Raw genomic sequence first — 25,558 nt, forward strand, 5'->3', positions numbered from 1 at the left:
TCATATTTTCCGCACATTACGTTTATGAGTTTTGAGTAGACTTGATCAGTTTTATTCGCTTGTTATGATATGTTGGGGATTTTCCAGATTTTTACTTGTTTTGATTATTGATGATCGAGTTGACAAATTTTAAACTGCAGTATTTTATTTGTCATTAGATCACGATTATTTTTAAAAGGTGTATTTCTCAGCATTCTTGGATGCATGCATTTAAATGAGATTTTCATGTATTAGTTTTTTTTAAAAAAAAAAGATTAGTAGCATTTTTATGCAGCAGTTGTTTCAAATATTTTAAGTCAGAGGAGTAATCTAAAGTTGAAACATAAATTGGATATATTTTTCCCAAATTACAATGAGTTTCCTAGTAATGGTTTTTTAAAATATTAATCTTAAAAAATTATAATTGTTTTTTTTCTTATATGTAGATTCTGCATCACTAGAGCTGTCGGATATATAAAGCAGTTATTGGGACTTAGCGAACGCAAGTCCAAGTCCACGTCCAAGTCCAAGTCCAAAGAAGCTCGTGAAAAGACAATAAATATTTTCATTTTACTCGTTGAATGAGAACATATTGAATGAAAAAATTGTCATATATCTTATTTAATGAGTGTTTTATTAGTATACTAAAAAAAATATTAAAAGTAGTTAATGTATTTAATGAATATGAATATATTGATATAAAATAGAGAAAAAAAATACTAAATACAAACACAACATATAAAAAAGAAAATGCAAATTTTATATTTAAGACGAAGAAAATATTATAAATTGTGCTCTTGTACAATTTATTTTTGAATTTGGAAATTTTTTTTATATCGTCTAGTTTTTTTTTAAATATCTTATTCGATTATTATTTCGCATAAATCGCTTTAACCAGCGAAAAAAATTTCAATTATGTATCAATGGTAAACAAGAAATACAACAAAACAAAGTAAAAAAAGGATTATGTATACTCATCACTTGACATTGTTGGGATGTACAAAGAATTGCTCGTATTTGTTAAAGCACATGAACAGAATTTCATCATTTATTGTCATAAAGTTAGATTTTGCAAATATCAGTGAGAATCGAATGCGGGTAATTTCCGTAGAGTGTCCCATTTGACAAAAACATATTAACAAGAAGTATCCCCGCAATGTCCTAACACTCCAACCACCATTCTTGCAATTGAAAGCATCCAAAAATCAATAGTTATTTAAGGGAAAAAGACTTCTTCTCAGGTCACTCGCTCTCTTTACCAATTCTTGCATTCGTCTCAAGTTTTTGGTTCATCCCAACTTCTAAGCCACTCCTCCCCATCACGCGTATAGACGCAGAATACAGCAAAAAAAACTATAAGATATAGATATCTGTTTACGAGATTCGAAGTGAGTTTGCAGTTTATATATAAGCAAGAAGGTGTGAAGAAATATGGGAAATGGAGATCTTGAAAGAGGTGGAGCTACAAAGAACAGAAACCAGGGGTATTCGCAATCTTATCATGCAGCTGCAGGAGGATATGGTGTGGAGTATTCGGACAGCCGGTGGACTTCATGGCTGGTGCCTATGATAATAGTTGCTAATGTTATCATTTTTATAGTGATCATGCTTGTTAATAATTGTCCGAAGGAAAATAATGGGGTTCAAGGTGGTTGTGTTGCAAAGTTTCTGGGAAGGTTCTCCTTTCAGCCCCTGAGGGAAAACCCTCTCTTTGGCCCTTCATCTTCAACGTAAAGCTCCCATCTTTTTCTTGTTTTTATCTCTTTAATGGATACGTTGATTTCGTTAGATTTAATGGTTTTGGTCTTGATTTGTTTGTTTTGGTGGAGTTTGGATGAATCTTGATTGTGGGCTTTTGGAAAGTTTATTACTTTCGTTATTTGTGATTTATGGGTAACTTTTCTGCTGTCTTTTGACTTTGGATTAAAGTTAAATTTTTTGGGGCTTAATTTCTTTTTGTTTTGGAAAACATTTCATGATCTTTGTAGTGAGATAATTTGATAGGGGATTGGTTTATGATGTTTAATTAATGTTGATTTTTGGGCTTTTAGGTTTTATGATTGACAGTAGACCTGTTCTAGCTAGTTTGACTTTCTTGATTTGGTTCTTTGCTTATATCAACTGTGTTTCTCCTTTTAAAAATAATCTGGGTTGTAAGTATCATTTCTTACCAGCTTGTGATAATCTGGAATTAGTGCTCTTCGCATCTTGGTTAAAAGTTTTTACGTACACGCTAATATCTTCTGTTTTATCCCCTCTAGATTGCTATCAGAGCTGTACATTAATCTGTTACCAACTTGACTGAACTAAGCTACAATGAGTGAGACATTCCATAACTGTGAGATTGTGAAGTTATCCATTAATTGATAAGATAGAAGGCTAGGTGGCTTTTTAGGCTCACAAAACATTATTTAGTTGCTCCTATTCCTTTTAGTTTGGATCTTACCGGTTTTATGTTGAAGCGTTAATTAATGTTCACCAGAGAGAGTCTATTGTGTCAATTACTTGGTCAATATGGTCTATGGGTTCATATCATGGGATGGTTTAAACTAATGATGCAATGATTGGTGAAATTGCTAGGAGTATTCTTTGTCTGGTCTTCCTGCGAGAATTTTTGATCGCCTGTATTCGAATTTCGCAATCATATTATCATTTAGTGATTGCTGCCTTGTGTTTTGCTTCATGGAAGTACATTTAGGATGCTAAATAAACTCCTTCCCATCAGTATCCATGGAACAGAAATATCACACAGCCCGTAAAATAATCATATGATGTTTGTGGTCTGATTATACACTTTCCTTCGCTTATTCCAATCCAGCCATTTATATATCAGTGGATGCCTGAAATTGGAACTTTTTTATTTTCTTTGCTAAGTGCTATTCCTCTTCAATTTATTTTCTGTGACCCAACCATAGTGAACAAAGCAATAGTTTATCATTTATATTTGGAAAATTGATTATTTCTTTTTGATATTTCAAAACTATTTTCTTTCTATAATTTTAAGGGTCATTAGATCCCTGCTTTGTGTTGTACTTGGACATAGTTTTATATCAGTGCTTGATCCAAGGAAAAATCCTTCATTCTTATTACGTCCGTTTGGTAGAACTTTATGTGTGTGTATGTTTTTTGAAGGTATATTGAAAACTGTTCATCTTTCCTTTCTGAAAGTAATTCAAATAATGCTACCTCTCTCTTGTGTAGATTGGAAAAAATGGGTGCTCTCGAATGGAACAAGGTGGTTCACGGGAATGAAGCATGGAGGCTTATAACTTGTATCTGGTTGCATGCAGGCGTTATTCATTTACTCGCTAACATGTTGAGCTTGGTGTTTGTTGGGATTAGCCTTGAGAAACAATTTGGATTCGGTATTCATCATCCATCTGATTTACTACTTTGTTTTGATTAAACTTGTAAAACAAATGAAACATCTCTTAATATTATTATTTACCAACCTTGCTTGAAATGAATAGTGTACAAATCCATAGAATATTCATGATGATCTTGATGTTAGCTTAATGAAAATGTGTTTCATTAATTTCTTACAATTCCTATCTATTATGTTTTGGTCCGATTGTAGTTTGCTTCTGAATTATGTTGTGCAGTACGAGTAGGGGTAACCTACCTGTTGTCGGGTATCGGTGGGAGCATGCTCTCTTGCCTTTTTATTCAAAGGAGTATATCTGTTGGAGCCTCCGGTGCTCTGTTTGGACTTCTTGGAGCAATGCTATCTGAGTTACTTACTAACTGGACTATTTATACCAATAAGGTAAGACCTTTACTAATCTGTTCTCAAATTATTATTTTCAACAATTTTTAATGCACTTCTTCGTCGCTCCTCTAGTTGGAGAGTGTGGGAAAATCTCTTTTTTCCCAGTAAAAGAACGGTGTTGTTGATTTAATACGATCAAATATTATAAGAACGATTGATTTTGACGTACTATAGCGTCGCTTATATGATACAACGATTGAAAAGCGGCATCTAGACTGTGTACAGTTTAAATATATTTGTATTGCATCTTCCTTACTAGATATAGAATAACATAAATTCAATACTCATGATAAGTTTTTACCGTGGTTTTCGAATTTAGATTTCATTTTGATTTCAGTACCTAATGTTTCAGAACATGAGCCACAAGCCTTTTTTAAACAGCCATCACAATTTTACTTGTTACATTCATATGTTAGCATGATTTTTAAATAATTCATGAATTTCTCTTATTTTTGCAAATCTTTTTGTTTCATCAGGCAGCAGCTCTTTTAACTCTACTGGTGATTATTGCCATTAACTTGGCGGTTGGAATCCTCCCACACGTTGACAATTTTGCACACATCGGAGGGTTTTTGACCGGTTTTCTCCTTGGTTTTATACTACTGCTCAGGCCGCGGTTTGGTTGGGTGGAACGCCACCGACTTCCGGCTAATAATCTGAAGTCCAAATACACAGCTTGCCAAGTCATTTTGTGGATCGTTGCTACAGTTTTGTTGATTGTTTGGTAAGATTCGCATTTAAAATGGATACTTTGCACAATAAACACTGCTACACAATGGATGATAAGCCTCAGGCTCATTATGTTTTTATCACAAATTAACTATGAAACCCCCGTGGGTTAGCCTCATTATGGAAGCACCCTCTGAATTTAAAAAACACCGCCGACACTTCATAAATTTGGATTTGCCATACATTAAATTTGTGGGTTCGTTGGATGCGAAATTCGTTCCTGAATCAACCAATTGTAGCTTGTTATTCAGCTATGCTTCACCCCACATTTTTCAGAACACAACATGACCGCACCATCCTTGGGGCATGACATGGGTTGAAAGTAGAGGGCTAATTATAGTGACTCGACCTGGAATGCATCTCCTTGCTTGGAACACATTGTTCCTCAGGTTTGAAAGATAGGCTAATCCACACTCCACTTTGCTCTGGTGTTCTTACTAACGAGCTCTGATACTAGCCCCGAACCTTGTATCCAAGCATGACAAGATTAACCTCGGACAGAAACCTTATAGTTGATGTGCTAATGGCACCATCCATGATTGTATTTTTCTCTCTCTCTCAATATCTCGAGTTTTCCCTCGAAAGGAGTGTTGATAGAATCATTAAATGGATTAATCATTCAAAAATTGTCTTGCAGGTTCACTGTGGGATTAGTGTTGCTGTTCAAGGGAGAAAATGCAAACGAAAAATGCAGCTGGTGCCATTATCTAAGCTGTGTGCCTACATCAAGATGGAATTGCAACAACTGATACATGGACATTTCTCTTCTCTTTGTGGTACTAATAACTTAGAAAAAAAAAACACTACAAATTTTCAAATTATAGTTTTTTATTCGTTTATTGTGTTGCATAGTTAATATGTTTTGTAATTTACATGGATATCCTTGTTTTAAATATGTAAAAAAATATAAGTATGATATTCATAAGATATCTCATATTACTACCTTACATCCAATGATCCTTGTACATTCTTACGTGTGAGGTAGATAAAAAAATCATTTGGACAAATGTAAAAATAAATATGGATTATTTGATACACAATCGGTGCCACAACCTCGAGATGAGTTAAACTCAGCCTCGTTTAACATCTACACCCCGTGCGTGCGGTCTCACACGTAATATACTCATGTTTATTATAATTTTTTTTACTATTTAAATGTATATTTTTTTTATTATTTATGAAGTTTTGCATTAACATAAACTCTACCAATTTAATTTTTGAATGTATTACTGTTATTGAGTTTTAAAAAAATCATACGTAAACATTTTCAAATGTCACTTGTAAACAGGCTTATTTCTAATAGTAATATTTATCATAAAATGAAACAAATATCCATGTATAGGAATAAATAAATATTTCGGTATATTAACTTTTGGTTAAATAAAAAATTTATACATATACATAATTCTTTTTATTAGATAGAATATTTTTATTTCAATTTTTATCAATGGATCAATCGATAAATATATATGTCAAATTTTGATTAAATTTAATTAAATACCTATTTTACCCCGAAATTCATCTTTTTTTAAAAAAAATTATGTAAATTTATTCAGATAATATATGTGTTATATTATATAATACACTAATGTCTTTAATAGTTTGAATAATTATTTAAACATGATTGTTTTATTTTCAAATTAATTATTCATAGAATATTTTTTTTATTATGAGAGATATAATCATCTAAGATTTAAAAATATAGATATACATGATTGAAAGATTTAAAAAAAAATAATTTAAAAAAATAAAAATAAACTTTCATCAATAATGTTATACGAAAGTGTTATTTATACTCTGAAAAATGTTAATAAATCCCACATCATCTATTTAATTTATTAATAGATAAAATTACTCTTACAATTATATTCCTTGTATCACAAAATTTTGATCTACCTTATTTATTGGAACATTTAGTTTTGGCATATGGTGAAAAGAACTCAACCGAATTCGAGTAAAAAATTGAAATCAATAATCTAACCAATCGCAAGCTCAAACTGATATTCAGCGTAAAAATCAAATTACTAAATTGACTAAGAGACTTCTGATTTGACTAAAACCGACAGGCTATCACTTTAAACAAGATCGTTACGTGGACCTTATCGATTAGTGATTAAAGATCAGAACCTAAAGTAATACAGTTTTTTTGTTCTTGTCGATCAACGTTAAGGATCAGAGTGACAATCTCAGTCAGAAGTCAAGTAGATATCAAAAAGGACGATGAATCGATAATAAGTATATTTGCTGTCATGAACAGATATCTTTTGTACAAGTTATCGTTGAAGAGTGGAACTATATAGGATCAGTTGAACCAGCTAGAAAAATAATCCTCGACTAAAATCAAAGACAAATCTCTTTGCACATTATCTAAAATATAAATAATTCTAAATAAAATCTAAATATAAGCAAGTGCTAAGGGGAAAAATAAGTATATATGTTAAATTTTATTAAAAGAAGAGAGACCCCAATTGGAATATACGCAACATCAATCAAAGTTCACAATGCAATTTACTATTTAGAATCATTTAATTGGAGAAAGTGATATATTTTACAAAAGTATACTGTTTGGTTACAAAATTTGTTTTAGAAATAAAAAACGTTTTTTTCTAGAAATATTTTGCTCTCCTTACCAGCTGCTTTTTTTAAAAAAATTCTTTTTCGTTGTTTTTAGTTTTGTTATCCAGAATTCCACTTTGGATAGACTGTAAATGAATTCCATTAGTCAAGAAATGAGTTTGGATTATGCTTCTGTCGTGTGTTCCAAATAAGGAAAGTAATGAATGAACATTACCATCTATCTGGATAAGTTAGTTAACTTTGACCTGTCTAGCCAAAAATCGAAAGCTTGGAAAAGGCCGAAAACCATGTACACATATGAATGCATGTCATCACAGAAATAAGGGTGTGGAACCTCTGCGTGTTGGCAATCAAGGCGACTGGAGAGTTTTCAAGGCATGGAAACTCACCTCGCTCTTATCTCCCAGCACCTGACCGGACTAAATCTGCCATTTTACGTAAAATATCTTCAAACGATGGACGATTCTCTGGGTCACTGTTTGCAACATGGAGTTCAGCAGAAAAAATGTTGGGGTTATATAGTTTCATTCGCAAAGACGATCAATATAAATATAGTAAGGTGATCAGTGATGAAGGTAAACTGAACGATCTTCGGGGAATTGGGATGGGGAAACTTGCAGTTTTAAAATACATCACTTTCTTCGTTTTTTTTTTGTCTACCCCCTCATCCACTGAAGCTAATTAATACCTCTGCCAGCAGTCAGAAATGATGGAGGATACTCGAGGATCAATGTTTTTGGGAAGGTCTAATCTGTGATCCATGAAGCCAACTACTCCAACAACCTTTAGAAAGGATGTTTAAGGAGTAAGGAAACATAGAGGAACAAATATATGCCAAGTACAGAGATTCAAGAAAAGATCGTGGTTAATGTTTCATTAACGCATACCAGGGACTGGGATTGGAGGAAGTTACCTGTAAGGGATTAAGGTTGCCCCAAGGAACACATTCAGTCATTAGCTCCCACAGAATGACACCAAAGCTGAAGACATCTGACCTGTGGAGAGAAGAGAATAAATTTCACAAGAAACTGAAATTATAGGATATGATGTTTTGAAATACCCAAACAACTTTACAAGCTTTGTCTTTAGTGGAGACTATATGCCATGAGTGAAGTTAATCAATCAACAGACACTAACCGAGCACAATGATTTCTAAGACCATACCCAAAATACCTCTACAATTTGGCTCCACTGAATATCTTATTCTATTTTAACTCAAAAGTATAAGCTAGTGAGTTTTGAGCTTATCCAAGTAAAAGCTGATATTATCCTCGCCTTAGTTGATTAAATGTGAGATGTTTCTTAATGTGAGATAACAATGTCGTCCTTCACGTCTGACCATGCATATCATCAATAAATCATTTAAACTCAGAAACTCACACTTTCAGTTGAACCAGTAGGCATATGTGGAGCCTATTCTAAATTATAAGCTAAAACTTTTCAGGTTCATCCATATTCTATTGAACACCATTCTCCCCCTGATTGATCAGTATGACACTACTTTGCCAAATATGATTCTAATAAGCTTTCCTACAGTCTCCACACAATATAAGCGCCAAGCTAGGTAAAACTCTAGTAAAAAAAGGAAGGTCCAAATCTTGGGCTTTTCTCAATTTATTCAGTTCAAAAGCACCAGTCCTGCAATCTCATACATGATTATGCACATGTTCAGCAATTTTTACTCACTTAAATAACAAACATCAGCCTTTTGAAAAAAAAAATTGCATACATCAGATGTCCCCAAACTTAAATGTAACTGGAAGAAACTGTGCTCAATATTGACGAGGTCTCCTCTCTCAGCAAACAAACAGTGCTGTTTGCAGTAAATAATGTGTTTTTATGTGAAAATTGAAGAATAACCCAAAAAACAATTACTTCTCAGTTGACGGTTCATTGCGGAGAACTTCTGGTGCCATACACTGAGGCTGCAGCGATAACAAAGCATGATAAATTAAGATATATACAGCACTTATGGATTCATAACGAATAATGTAACAAAGTGACAAAAAATATCAGAGATCACCACAAAAAAGGGAAAGTGAACTTAACCGTGCCTCTTCCCGACTTTGCTGTCAAGAAAGTAGTATTCTTCAATTTTGACAAGCCAAAATCTCCAACCTGATAAAAGGCAATGTAATTAGGGTTTTCTACATACTTGATACATTTTAATCGAAATAACTTGATGACAAGTTCCCATTTCAGCCAACAATACCTTGACCGTCCAGCTTTTATCAACAAGAAGGTTCGATGATTTAAGGTCCCGATGCACTATGGGTGGATTTCTGTGATGCAAATAGTTCATGCCTCTGGCCTGGAACCAGGAAGAACCAGCATATAAAAATGTGTCACCTCATACTTAAACACAGAAATTGGAAAATGATCAACTTGAGTAGAGACACACCACATCTATAGCCATCCTCAGGCGTCGTCTGATGTCAAGTGATTGCTTGCTTTTGTGAAGTGTTTTGAAGAGACTTCCCCTGATTATATGCCATGCAAACCACTCATATATTTTAGTCACCATATTAGACATATCTGATATACAATTACTGTGAAACTCTTGTGTTCTATGAAGTGTTTTGAAGGGACTTTCGCTGATTATAATACTTGAGCCTATTAGAATAACTACTTTGTATACATCAATTTTTTTTCCAAATTTTCCCTCCCATTTAAGCAGGGGTGAACAGAAACCGAACCAGAATCCAAACCAAACCACTGGTTTGGATAGGTGTTTCAATGATCATCAACAAAACCCAAAAAATTGGTTTGGTTCAAAGTTTATATTTTAAAAATCCAAATCAAACAGATTTCTAAATATATAATTTTTTTGTCATACATGTTTTTAATATAATATTTAATTTATATTATATCATTAGCAATATGATAAATTGATAATGGATCTCGCTTTTTTAAATTTAGGTTTACAATTATTTACTCTCACCCATTTTATAGGTCCAAAAATAAGTCCATTAATTCAGGTTCTATGCGTAGGACTTTTCATCATTATCTTTTCTCGCTAAACAAACTTACAAAATTTGTATTGCCAAAATTTATACTTTTGATATAAAATTTGTATGACATATATTATTAAATGGTTTAATATTTGTACGATTATTGATATTTATCTGTTAAATGGTTTAATATTTGTATGCATATTCAAGTTTTGACCCGAAACCGAGTCAATTTGTACTTGATCACCCCTGATTTTAAGCAATTCTAATCATTTTTTTTTGTTAAAAGTAAAAATTCACGGTAAAAAGTAAAAATCTCAACACATATTAACTTACACACTTTAAAAAATTTCATCTCTACTCGATTGTGATTTTCTTCACAAATTGAGAAACCTATTTATAGAATTTCTTTGGAAATAATCCAAAAATAAATACATCTTTACATACATCATCACACAATAATTTTCGATATTTACAACTCTTATTTTAAACATTCAACTATTACTTTTCCACACTCCCTCTTATGATGATGATCATAATATAATGATTCTCTTAATTATGTGTTTTATACTGCCTCGTTAAAAACCTTACTAGCAAAAACCTATTGGGACAAAAATCATAGTAAGGGAAAAAGAGTGTAGTCGCGTAAACTCCTCCTCATGTTAACACGAACAATTCTTCACAAATTTCGTAGATTGCGCATCCCAATATTATATCTATGCTTTCTGAATATTGTCGTAGAAAGCGCCTGTGTCAAGAGATTTGATGAGTTTTCACTTGATTGAATGTAACGAATATCAATATCTTTATTTTTCTCAAGCTCTTGGGTGGATGCGAAAAACTTAGGGGGGATATGTTTAGTTTTGTTGTTTTTATGTATCCTTCTTTTATTTGAGCAACACATGCAGCATTATCTTCATATAGTATCACAAGCTTCTTGTCGAATAATAATCCGCATGAGATTTGGATATGTTTGGTCATTGAATTTAGCCACACATTCACGACTTGCTTCATATAGTGCAATAATCTCGGCGTGATTTTATGAAGTTGTTACAAGTGTTTGTTTCTGTGAACGCCAAGAAATTGCAGTGCATCCACTAGTAAATACATATCCGGTTTGAGAACGTGCCTTGTATGGATCAGATAAATACCCAGCATCAGCATAACCAATTATGCTTTGATTGGTATCTTTTGAATATAAAAGTCCCAAATCTGCTGTTCCTCGTAGATAACGGAATATATATTTAATTTCGTTTCAGTGTCTCTTTGTTGATATGAGCTAAATCTTGCCAATAAATTTACAGTAAAAGATATATCAGGTCTTGTATAATTTGCAAGATACATAAGGGCACCAATAGCACTTAAATATAGTACTTCTGGACCAAGCTTAAATTCATCATCTTCACATAGACAGAATGAATCCTTTTCTATATTTATTAAAAGATTTGATTTATCCATATTAAAACGTTTAAGGACTTTTTCTGTATACTTTGACTGGTGAACAAATATTTCACATTCTTTTTGTTCAATTTACAAACCCAGATAATACTTTGTTTTTCCAAGGTTCTTCATTTCAAATTCCTCCTTCAAGTACGACACAACTTCTTGAATTTCCTCATTCGTTCCAATGATGTTTAATTCATCAACATATGCAGCAATAATTACGCATCCGGATATTGTTTTCTTAATGAAAACACAAGGGCATATTGAATCGTTTACATATCCCTTTTTCATTAAGTGTACACTTAGCCGATTATACCACATTCGGCCGGATTGCTTTAACTCATATAATGATCTTTGCAATTTCACAGAATAACATTATCTGGGTTTTGAACATTGTGCTTCAGGAACCTTAAATCCTTCAGGGATTTTCATATATATATTACTATCGAGTGATCCGTATAAGTAAGTTGTGACAATATCCATAGGACGCATTTCTAAATTTTCAGATACCGCCAAACTAATCAAATACCGAAACGTAATTGCATCCATAACAGGAGAATACGTTTCTTCATAATCAAGTTCAGACCTTTGAGAAAAACCTTGTGCAACAAGTCGAGCTTTATGTCTTACTATTTCATTTTTTCTCATTTCGGTTTCGAATAAAGACTCATTTGTACCCAACAGGTTTTACACCTTCAGATGTAAGGACTATAAGCCCAAAAACATTATGTTTATATAGCGAATCCAATTCAAACTGTATGACATCTTTCCATTTTATCCAGTCATGTCGATTTTTACATTCACCAAAAGATTTTGGTTCATGATCTTCATTGTCTTTTATGATGTCAAATGACACATTATAAGAAAATATCTCATCAATTTCTTTTATATCTTTTCCGTTCCATATTTTTCCAATATTAATATAATTGATAGAGATTTCACTATTCTCATCAGTTTGTGGTTCTGACGGAACGCTTTCATCTTCATGTATTTCTGCCGGAATATCATTCTCTATTTTGTGATCATCGTGTTTCTCTATGCTTTTTTGAGTATTTTTCTCTATGATCAGAAGTAACAATGATGATGTATACCATTTAATTTCCTTTTCGATATGTTTCTTTTCTCTTCTAACATTAGGAAGATTTCTTCATTAGAATGACAATCAGCAAAACATGTTGTAAACACGTCGCCTGTCTGAGGCTCAAGATATCGAATGATTGATGGGCTATCATAACAAACATAAATTCTGATATTTCTTTGATGTCCTATTTTTGTTCGTTGAGGCGGTGCAATAGACATATATACCACACATCCAAAAAATCTCAGATGAAAAAAGTCTGGTTCTTTACCAAAGGCAAGCTGTAATGGAGACTGATATGCATTTGGTCTGATGCGAATTAATGCAACTGCGTGTAAAATTGCATGTCCTTCATAATCATTGGTCTAACAATCAGTTGTAGACGTTTAATCAATGATTCGGCTAATTTATTTTGTGTATGTACATGAGTAACATGATGCTCAACAGTGATTCGCATTGACATACAATAATCATTGAAAGTTTGGGAAGTAAATTAATCAACATTATCAAGTCTAATTTTCTAGATTGTATGATCGGAAAATTGATTATGCAATTTTATTATTTGAGCAAGTAATCTTGCAAATGTCACATTTCGAGTTGATAATATACATGTGACCATCTGCTGGAGGCATCGATCAATACCATAAAATATCTAAATGGTCCACATGACGGATGAATTGGCCCACAAATATCACCCTGAATAGGTTCAAGAAACATAGATGATTCAGTTTGGATTTTAGTTGGTGATGGTCTTATAATAATTTTCTTAGAGAACGTGCTTTGCATTGAAACTTATTATTTTGAAAGATCTTCAGGTCTTTCAGCGGATGACCATGTATATTTTCTATAATTATTCGCATCATTGTTGAACCAAGATGTCCTAATCGATCATGTCAATTAATCAGTATTGAAGAATTATCAACTACCATGTTTGATTCAGTTGGACTTATATATGTATAATGCAATCCAGTAGGAAGCATTGTTAGTTTTTCAACTACATATTTCTTTCCCGATTTATATGTGGTAAGACGTATATATTTCTCATTTCCTTCATTTATTGTCTGAGTATCAAACCATGAGAATATATGTTATTAAAACTCAACAAATTTCTTTTCAATTGTGGTGAATACAAAGCATCATTTATCAGAAATTTTTTACCATTAGGTAACAAAAAACGTACTTTACCACAACCTTTTATCAAGTCTAAAAGACCTGATATTGTATTCACCATTGTTTTTTTTGTTTTAGTTCCGAGAAATATCTTTTATCTCGGAGAATAGTGTGCCTTGTACCATTATCAGGTATGTAAACTTCCATGAGATTAGTTCCTTGTTTAGCTTTGTTCATAGCAGTTTCCATATTTGAACTTCAAAAAATATGCAATGAAAAAAATTACTGACAATATATATGTAATTTATTGAAAAATATAAGGCATATTATAATTATATAATAAACATTAACATAGGAACACATGAAAAATAAAATATTTTACATTTTAATTCCACCAATATATTGATCATTTTCAGAGAAATCATTCAGAAAATCTGCAGCATCAAAATGAATTGAACCACTCAAATGGCCACTGTGTTTAGTGAAATTGGTCTCTTTTTCTTTCCTCTTTATCGATTCTTTATACAGCTTACAAATGTGCTCGCGGGCTCAACAAATACGAGACTAATGTCCTAGAGTGACGCATCTAAAACAAGAACTTTCAAATCGTTTTGAGTGATTTTCATTAATACTCATGTTTTCATGATGTCTTTTCTGTGGGTGGTTCGTGACGCCCTTTTGAAATGAGTTATAGAAGTAACTATCTCGACTGTTTTCAAGACCACGACCACTTCCACGTCAACGACCACGACCACGACCACGACCACGACCTCAACCAAAACCTTGTCTCTGAATTTGATTTTGGTTTCCAGGTTTAAATACATTTTTACTTACAGCATTTACTTCTGGAAATGCTGTTGATCCAGTGGGTCAGGACTGATGATTTCTCATTAGTAGCTCGTTGTTCTTTTCCGCCACAAGAAGACAGGCGATAAGTTCAGAATATCTCGCAAATCCACGCACTTTATATTGTTGCTATAGAATTATATTTGATGCGTGAAACGCGTAAAATGTTTTTTCAAACATTTTCGACTCCGTAACTTCATGTCCACAAAATTTTAATGGCGATATTATTAGATACATCGCCGAATTGTAATCACTGACTTTCTTAAAATCTTGGAATCATAACATATTTCATTCATCACGGGCGATCGGAAGTATAACTTCCCTTATATATTCAAATGTTTCTTTTAATCCGTTCCACAGAGCCATGAGATCTTTTTCGATAAGATATTCATATTTTAAATCTTCATCAAGATGTCGACGCAAAAATATTATAGCTTTTGGTTATTCTTGTGATGAAGACATACCATTTTCTTTAATGGTCTCGCTTAGACCCAATGACTCAAGATGCATTTCTACATCAAGAGTCAATGACATATAATTTTTTCCTGTAATGTTGAGTGCAACAAATTCTAACTTTGCCAAATTTGATATGGTGGTACTAGAAAAATAACAATGAGGAGGAGTTTACGTGACTGCACTCTTTTTCCCTTACTATAGTTTTTATCCTAATGGGTTTTTACTAATAAGGTTTTTAACGAGACAGTATAAAACACGTAATGAAGAAAATCATTATATCATGATCATTATCACAAAGAGGAGTGTTGAAAATTAATAGTTGAAATATTTGAATGTAGCAAATAAGAGTTGTAAATATTGAAAATTAAGTGTGTGATGATGTATTTATTTTTGGATTATTTCAAAAGAAATTCTATAAATAAGTTTCTCAATTTGTGAAGAAAATTACAATTGAGTAGAGAGAAAATTTTATAAAGTGCGTAGTTTAATATATTTTGAGAGTTTGAGATTTTTACTTTTTACCGTAAATTTTTACTTTTAACACGTTATCAGCACGATATTCGAAGGTTCGGTTCTCCATATTTTTCCAAGCTCCAAAACACAAGGAAAATTTAACAATATTCAAAAGTAAGAGTATTTACTTTGCTATTTGTTTATTTTTATTGTATATATATTTAATGTATAATATCATGTTATTATATAAAAGGAGTCTATGACACCTCATCATAATAACGTAATGTGATTACACTACTTATATAATTTTATTGTGTTACTGTTTAATTATTGTATATATATATTTGGATAATATCATGTTATTATATAAAAGGAGTCTATGACAGCTCATTATAATAATGTTATGTGATTATTTCACTATTTATATATTTTTATTGTGTTATATAATAATTATACATATATTTGTATAATGTCACAATATTATATAAAAGAAGTCTCTGACACCTCATTATAATATTGTGATGTGAAATACATAATTATTTAAACATGATTAACATTATATACATCGTATTATTACCATAAAATTTATAAATACATACATTTATTTTTTTAAGATTTTGTAACGGTCATAAACGGCTAGTTTTTACCCTGTAAATATGATTTTATAAACAAATTCAATCACTTCAAACTTATTATTCCTCTTTAAAAAATTTGTGCATCAAAATTTTCGAAGAAGAAGAAGATGGCTCTTTCAAGGATATTTTGTATAACTATTTTGGTTATTATTCTCATTAGTCTTATATTTATCGGAGAATATCCGCCTCGCGTTTTTCTTTATTTTTAAGAATGCTTGTATTTATAATTTATCCATTACTTTTTATTGTCATATTAATAGAACATAACTAATAAAATGCATTGTTATTTTTCTAGTATCTCCATATCAAATTTGACAAAGCTCGAATTTGTTGCGCTTGACATTACAGGAAAAAATTATGTCATGAACTCTTCATGTAGAGATGTATCTTGAGTCATTGGGTCTAAGCGAGATCATTAAAAAAAATGGTATCTCTTCATCACAAGAAAAATCAAAAGCTATAATATTTTTGCGTCGACATCTTGATGAAGGTTTAAAATGTGAATATCTCATCGAAAAAGATCTCATGGCTCTGTGAAAAGGATTAAAAAAAAATTTGAACATACAAGGGAAGTTATACTTCCGACCGCCCATGATGAATGGAATATGTTAAGATTCCAAGATTTTAAGAAAGTCAGTAATTACAATTTGGCGATGTATCGAATAATCTCGCAATTAATTTTGTGGACATGAGGTTACGGAATCGAAAATGCTTGAAAAAACATTTTACACATTTCACGCATCAAATATAATTCTACACCAACAATATGAGTGTGTGGGTTTGCGAGATATTCTGAACTTATCGCCCGTCTTCTTGTGGCAGAAAAGAACAACGAGCTGCTAATGAGAAATCATCAGTCCCGACCCACTGGATCAACATCATTTCCAGAAGTAAATGTTGTAAGCAAAAATGAATTTAAACCTGGAAACCAAAATCAAATTCAGAGACAAGGTTTTGATCGAGGTCGAGGTTGTGGTCGTGGACGTGGACGTGGAAGTGGTCATGGTCGCAGCCGTGATTTTGAAAACAATCGAGATAGTTACTTTTATAACTCATCTCAAAAGGGCTTCACGAACCACCCACTGAAAAGACATCATGAGAACATGAGTATAAATGAAAATAACTCAAAACGATTTGAAAGTTCTTGTTTTAGATGCGGCACTCGAAGACATTGGTCTCGTATTTGTCGAGCCCCCGAGCACCTTTGTAAGCTCTATAAAGAATCGATTAATGGGAAAGAAAAAGAGACCAATTTCACTTAACATTGTGGCCGTTTGAGTGATTCAACTCATTTTGATGCTGCAGATTTTCTAAATGATTTTTCTGAAAATGATCAATATATTGGTGGAATTGAAATGTAAAATATTTTATTTTTCATGTGCTCATATGCTAATGTTTTATTGTATAATTATGATATGCCTTATGTTTTTCAATAAGTTACATATGTATTGTCAGTAATTTTTTTTCCTTGCATATTTTTTGAAGTTCAAATATGGAACTGCTACGAACAAAGCTAAACAAGGAACTAATCTCATAGAAGTTTGCATACATGATAGTGGTACAACGCACACTATGCTCCGAGATAAAAGATATTTTCTCGGAACTAAAACAAAAAAAACAATGGTGAATACAATATCAGGCTCTGTAGACTTGATAAAAGGTTGTGGTAAAGTACATTTTTTGTTACCTAATCGTACAAAATTTCTGATAAATTATGCTTTGTATTCACCACAATTGGAAAGAAATTTGTTTAGTTTTAATGACATATATTCCTATGGGTATGATACTCAGACAATAAATGAAGGAAATGAGAAATATATGCGTCTTACCACATATAAATCGGGAAAGAAATATGTAGTTGAAAAACTAACAATGCTCCTTACTGGATTGCATTATACATATATAAGTCCAATTGAATCAAACATGGTAGTTGATAATTCTCCAATACTGATTAATTGGCATGATCGATTAGAGGACATCCTAGTTCAACAATGATGCGAATAATTATAGAAAATATACATAGTCATCCGCTGAAAGACCTGAAAATCTTTCAAAATAATAAGTTTCAATGCAAAGCATGTTCTCTGTGAAAACTTATTATCAGACAATCACCAGCTAAAATCCAAACTGAATCACCTATGTTTCTTGAACCTATTCAGGGTGATATTTGTGGACCAATTCATTCGCCATGTGGATCACTTAGATATTTTATGTATTAATCGATGCCTCCAGTAGATGGTCACATGTATATTATCAACTCGAAATGTTACATTTGCAAGATTACTTGCTCAAATAATAAAATTGCAGAATCAATTTCCCGATCATACAATCTAGAAAATTAGACTTGATAATGCTGATGAATTTACTTCCCAAACTTTCAATGATTATTGTATGTTAATGGGAATCACTGTAGAGCATCATGTTGCTCATGTACATACACAAAATGGATTAGCTGAATCATTGATTAAACGTCTACAACTGATTGCTAGACCGATGATTATGAAAACAAACTTCTTGTTTCTATATAGAGACCTGCAATTTTACATGTTGTCGCATCAGACCAAGTGCATATCATAAACACTCTCCATTGCAGCTTGTCTTTGGTAAAGAACCAGACATTTCTCATCTGAGATTTTTTGGATGTACGGTATATATGCCTATTGCAACGCCTCAACGAACAAAAATGGGACCTCAAAGAAATATCGGAATTTATGTTGGTTATAATAGCCCCTCAATCATTCGATATATTGAGCCTCAGACAGGCGACGTGTTTACAACACGTTTCGCTGATTGTCATTTTAGTAAGCAAATCTTCCCAATATTAGGGGATAAAAGAAACATATTGAAAAGGAAATTATATACATCTGGATCCAAGAACTAAACAATGTGAAAAAGATGTACAACAAATTGTGCACTTGCAAAAAATAGCAAATCAAATGTCAGATGCATTTGCAGATACAAAAGGGGTTACTAAAACATATATACATGTTATAGATGTCCCTGCTCGAATTGAAATTCCAAAGAAACAAATTGAAGACACTCATGATATTAAACGCTTGAAGCGTGGCAGGCCAATCGGTTCCAAGGATAAAAATCCTCGAAAAAGAAAAGGCATAGAGAAACACGATGATCACAAAATAGTGAATGATATTCTGGCAGAATACATGATGATGAAAATTCACGCTAATAAACGCTTATTAGCGGTCGTGGAACACACATGTGGTGATGCCAATGCAGGTACTATGGCAGAGGGGTGTGATAGAGGTATATGTGAACGTGGTGCTATGGTACACACAGTGCAACATTGTCATCACCGTTGCTCGACAGCCGAGCTATAGTAGCCTTAGCTTGCAGCAGCAGCTTTGAGGATAATTTTATGGAGAAAACAGATGGATAAGAAAGACAGAGAGAAAAAAGGTGAAACGGTGAAGTGGAAAAAAGAAAGAAATAGATAGAGCTACACTAGAATGGTTGGAAATTATTGTTTATTATGGTAAAATAAAAGGTTAAAAATATTAATTATGGTTTATTATGGTATAATTAATAAAAGCTTAAAAATATTTAAAACTAAATTTATCTAACCAAAAATTATATCAATCATCCAACATTATTTTTAACCTGCAAAATCATATCATTTATCACTTGTGATAAACCAAACAATATATAGGTGTGAAACTCTATTATCCCATCACTAACAAAATAAAGATCTCTGAATTTTAATATTGATTGGTGGTTAGCTGTCTATAAAACATAGTGATAGAAATGTGATTTTTTTAGGGTTGTATGTTTTAAGATATTTGAATAATGTTGATACCACCAACTTTAATTTTTGGTGCAATATCAGCTTCTCAATCCTACAACTTTGTTCTACTTATTCAAGACCAAAGTACGCACAATAAGAATTGATATATATACCTGGGCAAGTACTCAGTGACAATGGCAAGTTTTTCATGTGAACATGCTGCCCCCATAAACAGCAGTACATTTGGATGCCTTAGTCTTCTCATTATATCAATCTAAAATTACAAGTTGTAACTATATAACAGATTATTATTGCATTATCACTTGAAACAATTACCACTTTATGTAGAGCGCACCTACCTCTTTTTTATAGTCCCGCAACATCCCTTCATTGTATTGATTCCCGCAATAAACCTTAACAGCAACATCCTAAAAATGACAAAAACCCATATGCATCATAAAGAAAAAGAAGATCAGAAGACCCATGACATTAAAAACATACCGATGCATTCCATATTCCATGATATACAACAGCAAAAGAACCTGAAAGGAAGCACAGTCACATCAAAGTTAACCAAGAGCTCCAAGAACAGTATGTATTGCTGAGTACAAGTTGAAACACAAATGCATGAAAAAATTCTTAGATTACATCCTTATATTACATATAACAATGTGAAAAACCATTACTTCTACTCATGCAAAAATTTGACCTAAAATCATGAGTGTGACCCCATTTTGAATAGGAATTTAAGCTTCAACAATTAATTCTTTCATTTCACCTTGTCCGATTTCTTCACGAAATTGTATATCTTCCCATAGAATTTCACAATCTACACCCATGTGTGATTCATTGCCATCCCTGCTTGACGTACTTCCATGGGCAATGCCATCACTTCCTTCTGAACTAAGGAACTTTGGAGAACTTGACTGTTTAGGTGATACATCCTCTACCTCCATTGATTTCACGGACTCTTCGTGATTTGCTCGAAGGCTTTGTTTAAGCAACTTATCATGCTCACCTGAAAAGGCTCTAACATGGGAACTCTCGAAATTATTTGAGGGATTAAAATGCATGTTTAAGTGTTTTCTTGCAATAGCATTATGAGATCGTATCTGAGTATTATTCTCAGGATTTCTATACTCGAGATTATTTACATGCTCCATCAAAGCTCTTTGAGAAAATGTTTCATTTTCGACTTCCTTGTTTTTTGAAAAATCATTGGAACTATTTTTTTGGACTGTTCTCATCCATGAACTTCTTGCTGACAGCCCCAAAATGCAATTTTGACAAAACTTTTGCAGCCTGCAGTTGGAGATATAAGGTTTGTGAGAAATACGTTATTTACACATAAAACTATGGTTTTCTGTCAGCTATATTATTTAAAAGGTGCAAAACAAGATTAGATAAGCTATCCAAACTAGCATACAGGATAAATTGATGATAACACTGTACATGCAGGTGAAGAAAGTGTTATTAGTCTTGAACTTCCAGAAAAATAATAATAAATGAGAGAAATCAACTTGAGACAGATTATAGGGATGGAGAAAACTGCTTCAAACTGTAAAACTAATCATAACTACAAACAGAGAATGATTGATGTCTATGTGTGCAGAAAGAATGCATAATTGAATCGAAAATTACAATTTTCGAAGGCTGGGAAAATTCAAAAGTTGACTTCTCCTGCTCAGAGCTATCTGATTGACCTTTTCTATTCCCTATTGAAAAGTTGAATATGGGATTTGTCATCTGTAAAAAAATATTACTTTATTCATCGTCTTATTTTGATAACTTAAACTTAATTCACCAATTGAACTAAAGCTCACCGGTGCTCTTGGTGGTTTATCTGCCTTTGTAGCTTGACACCGCATTTCCGCTTCCTCGTTCTCTCCGGTAGTTCTACAGGTGTTGCGGGCTGCATCACCTCGTTTATGCAGTAGCAATGTTGAAGCCTGATGACGTGGAAGAGAAGAGTGAAGAACTAAAACATTTGGGTAGAAATAGAGATAAGTTCACAATGGTAAGCACCAAATTGGAAACAGACGAGGCAAGCTGTGGTACTGCTGCAATTTGTGACTGAGGGTGCCACTGAGTCTTCTTCCTATTTATTCCCCTTGCTTGAGGTTGGTTGCTGTCATCATGATGATGTGTTCTCAAAAGTTCTGAATTCATGTCATTGAATATATGCGCATCACTTGACACACTGATGATACCAACAAGGTGACCATCCTCATATAATGGGCTTTTGGTCACCATTGCAGTGAATATTTGACCTGTCCTCTTCTTAAGAGTAAGCTGACCTGACCAAGATTTTCCAGAGCTCCACCTCTCAATAATATCCTCAGTTGATTGATGGTGTTCTTCATCGCAATCAAGTTCAACAACTCTTCCAACGACTTCACAGTCTTTATATCCAAAAAGTTTTTCGGCTGCACGATTCCTACCAAACAAGATACGTCCTTTAGGACAAGAAATATAAAAGATAATAACGCCTTTTGCACCATTTATGGACCGACATCAATAATTCATCCTCAATTTGGACAAGGTCGTGCTCTGTTCTACTTGCTTTCTAGGCAGTCAAGAGATAAGACGAAAACAATCTTAATAACCTATATAGCCTTCAACCTAGTGGTACAGCGCGAGAGGGATAGCTGGCAGTGGGCATGCTATTTTTCATCTTACATTTTTCTCAACGAGTTATTTTTTAATTTTCAACATCAAATAAAAATGTCACTTCACCTCCTACATTCAAAAATTCTTTAGTTTTTGGTTGTCCACCCTAATTGTAATTCCTGCCTCCACCATGGCTTTGGTCTGAGTCATTTAGGTAAATTAATGTGAGAAGCTTTTTATATGTTGTATTAATCTACGTCCATAGACTCATGGTTTTTCAAATTTATAGAGATATTGAATTCCCCCCAAACTTCTGGTTCTTTATCCAATTCCATAGTCAAAATTAGATCTAGACTTGGGACCAGCAATATTAAAGCTATACAAAAGAAAAGTAGGCATATTTCTACCCTTGAATAATGAAGCTCAGTCATTCAACCCCAATATATCTAATTATAGTTGGTCTAAGAAATCCATATACCCTTCAATTTTATATATAAGACACCAGAAAGAAATATGCAACAGATTCAACTAATCAAATAACTAGCTCTGGAATATTATTATTATTTTAAATCCTCAATGTTCAATCCAAGACTATGAATGTGATAAACAGTACTAGAATTTTGTTTCACGAAAACACTGGTATTTTATATTTTTCGGAATCATGGATCCGAACAGAGGATCTTTAAAGTTCATATCGAAAAATCAATGGATCCAAACTCGTCCAAAATGAGTCTAAAATATATAAATAATAATGCATAAGTTCTAAAAATTAAAAACATAAGAGCATGGACCGCAGAAGAAACACAACAGACACGGATTCAAATATTCCACAGACAAATTCTTCAAAAAATCAATAAAATGCCTCATTCCAACAGAACAAGATAATATCAGCATTCTATATATGATCCATAGATGCACACCTCCCAAGTCAAACTGCCCGGATAAAATACTAGGCCAATAAATGAACGAGAAAACCATCGAACATACACACGATTACTCCCTACAGGAAATTTTCAGCTGGTCAAATATTCAAACAAGTGATCTGTACCAGTAAATTATCTCTCCGGTGCCAGCTACGCTCACGTAAACTGCATGACCCATGTGCTCCAACATTCTCTTGTACGGACTCTCCGAAAAATACGCTCCGGGAAAGCATGAAAGCCAATTGGATGACGCCACGTCGCCCGAATCTGACGCCACCTCGTTTTCTTCAGAATCCCCGCCGGTGCCACACGACTTCTCTTGCAAGAGAACGTCGAACTGTTCCTTGAGCTTATTCTGACTCGCCTCCAGACTATGGAACCGATAGGACAGCTCCTGGTACACACCATCCGGAGAGCTCTCGCCACCTCCGCCGTCCATGGAGGAGGAACTGGCGGTGTATGGGCTACGGTGGCTGTTGAGTGGTGGAATGGCCAATATATATTATATATGGTTATAATTAATTATGGTTTTAGGTTGATTAATTGAGAAAGCTTTGGATTATTTATAAATATTGCAATTGAATTGTGGAGCATAAGGGCTTCCGCCACGTGGCAGTTGACCTATGGCATGGTGACGGGTGTGCTTATGTAATTTGTTAATAGGAGGAGTTGGATGTGTTCGCTAGCTTAAATTGATCATACCAAATTATGTTAAAATTGAGACTTTAAGTTTGAGACAAGATCGAATTATTTAATTTAATTGTGACAAATCTTTCGTTTTCTCACAAAAATGGTGTCAAATATTTTTAAATTAAAATGCCAGATATTCCAATTTGTTTTAAATGAAAAATATATGTTGTACACTTACTTTATTGTATAATATAAAATAGATTTAGAGAGAATATTTTTGACACAGCGATTATCCAAAAAGAATGCAAAGATAAGAAAGCAAAAAGAGTAAATATAATAGTTGTAAAAACTTGTGTGAGATGGTTTTACAGGTTGTATTTGTGAGACGAATATCTTATTTTGGTCATCCATGAAAAAATATTACTTTTTATACTAAGAGTATTATTTTTTCTTGTGAATATCGATAGGGTTGACCCATCTCATAGATTAAGATCCGTGAGACGGTCTCACATGAGAGTCACTCATAATAGTTTACTTAAAAAATAAAGAGATGTGAACTATTTATAAAGTATTTGGAGATTGTGTGCGTAAGATCTAGAAATTCGAAATACGTAACATGACTGTATGTAAATATAGGGTTTTATTAAAATGTCTGAGTTATTATTTTTTTTAATGTATTAATACGATTAGGACATGATTATATGTTTTTTTTTCGTGAGTTACTAGATTTTATTTATACGAGCTTTTAGCAGTACTTTACGCGCGAACGAGGAACGGAGACCAGAGACAGTTAAGGAAAATGTTTTATTTAAATAATTGCCTTCAATTATTTAATATATGGTGTATTTAATTTGAATTTTCGAAAATGAGCCTTTTAAAAATATTTTTACGCATCGAGCATATTTTAAACTCGTAGGCGATTTTTAAGCTAAGCGATAGATTTTTTTGAGCGTTTTTATATCAAGGCATGCCCTATACCCTTTTCTCTCAACGATCACATCACAATATGTATGCTAAATGTTTTTGCATGATATCTTATAGATCAATCATTATGTATTGAATTTATATGGCTTCTTCATGAAAAATATGGGATTTCTTCACTTGCATCTCTTTGACATGGTTGAAGGGCTTAGGGGTGTCAATCGGGTCGGGTGGGTCATGTGGGGACCCGGACGCTAATCATCTTCTTAATCATCTTTGGGGTTTTATTATCAATTAAGATAAACAGGGTCTAAAAATTTTTCTTTTTAACATGCAAGTGCGGAAGATAATGGCATCATTCTATTATACAAACCAGTATAATAAATACAATCTTGTGCAACATACACATTTAGTCTAAAAACTAAGGTTCAACTACTATGATCTAGTAATGAAACCTATCTACATCCAAGTCCGTGATCACCACTCTAATCCTGATCTCTCCTCATCTTCTGGACCCTGATCCTGCCCCACCTGTTGTCATGCACACATACAAAACAAGACAACAGCCGGATAACTCCGGTGAGATATAAATATCCCAGTATAAACAATGTAATCATGCAAGCATATAAAACATATATAAAAGCATGAATTATATCTTATCACATGTAGCATAATCAACAACATGTATCAATACAAGTCTGTAAAT

At 33.0% G+C, this 25,558-nt stretch overlaps 2 protein-coding genes across 2 annotated transcripts; one reads left to right on the plus strand and one right to left on the minus strand.

Annotated features, from left to right (window-relative positions):
* Positions 1–1,115: 1,115 nt before the first annotated feature.
* On the plus strand, positions 1,116–5,406 carry LOC140814004 (RHOMBOID-like protein 2). The gene is made up of 5 exons (XM_073172848.1): positions 1,116–1,709; positions 3,181–3,344; positions 3,582–3,745; positions 4,225–4,472; positions 5,115–5,406. The coding sequence occupies exons 1-5, from the start codon at positions 1,411–1,413 to the stop codon at positions 5,224–5,226; spliced, it is 987 nt and encodes a 328-aa protein (XP_073028949.1). The 5' UTR covers positions 1,116–1,410; the 3' UTR covers positions 5,227–5,406.
* A 1,772-nt stretch (positions 5,407–7,178) lies between these two features.
* On the minus strand, positions 7,179–23,829 carry LOC140815586 (uncharacterized). The gene is made up of 16 exons (XM_073174662.1): positions 23,427–23,829; positions 21,794–22,205; positions 21,592–21,717; positions 21,410–21,514; positions 21,031–21,070; positions 20,547–20,999; positions 20,270–20,310; positions 20,128–20,196; positions 19,942–20,042; positions 9,456–9,534; positions 9,267–9,365; positions 9,104–9,172; positions 8,930–8,979; positions 7,968–8,049; positions 7,743–7,837; positions 7,179–7,529 (listed from the first exon to the last, which is right to left on the minus strand). The coding sequence occupies exons 1-16, from the start codon at positions 23,738–23,740 to the stop codon at positions 7,451–7,453; spliced, it is 2,214 nt and encodes a 737-aa protein (XP_073030763.1). The 5' UTR covers positions 23,741–23,829; the 3' UTR covers positions 7,179–7,450.
* Positions 23,830–25,558: the final 1,729 nt, after the last annotated feature.

This window comes from Primulina eburnea, chromosome 15 (genome assembly GCF_022965805.1).
Source record: "Primulina eburnea isolate SZY01 chromosome 15, ASM2296580v1, whole genome shotgun sequence".
Classification (NCBI taxonomy): Eukaryota; Viridiplantae; Streptophyta; class Magnoliopsida; order Lamiales; family Gesneriaceae; genus Primulina; species Primulina eburnea.

What these genes read in the sequence shown, in the direction of transcription:
- LOC140814004 (XM_073172848.1), top strand. Translation starts at nt 1,411, where the DNA reads ATGGGAAATGGAGATCTTGAAAGAGGTGGAGCTACAAAGAACAGAAAC. An exon ending in TTTGGCCCTTCATCTTCAAC is followed by an intron (nt 1,710 to 3,180) that starts GTAAAGCTCCCA and finishes TCTCTTGTGTAG; the next exon opens with ATTGGAAAAAATGGGTGCTC. An exon ending in GGACTATTTATACCAATAAG is followed by an intron (nt 3,746 to 4,224) that starts GTAAGACCTTTA and finishes TTGTTTCATCAG; the next exon opens with GCAGCAGCTCTTTTAACTCT.
- LOC140815586 (XM_073174662.1), bottom strand. Translation starts at nt 23,740, where the DNA reads ATGGACGGCGGAGGTGGCGAGAGCTCTCCGGATGGTGTGTACCAGGAG. An exon ending in ATTGCATTTTGGGGCTGTCA is followed by an intron (nt 21,000 to 21,030) that starts GCAAGAAGTTCA and finishes GAACAGTCCAAA; the next exon opens with AAAATAGTTCCAATGATTTT. An exon ending in GCAACCTTAATCCCTTACAG is followed by an intron (nt 7,838 to 7,967) that starts GTAACTTCCTCC and finishes TCCTTTCTAAAG; the next exon opens with GTTGTTGGAGTAGTTGGCTT.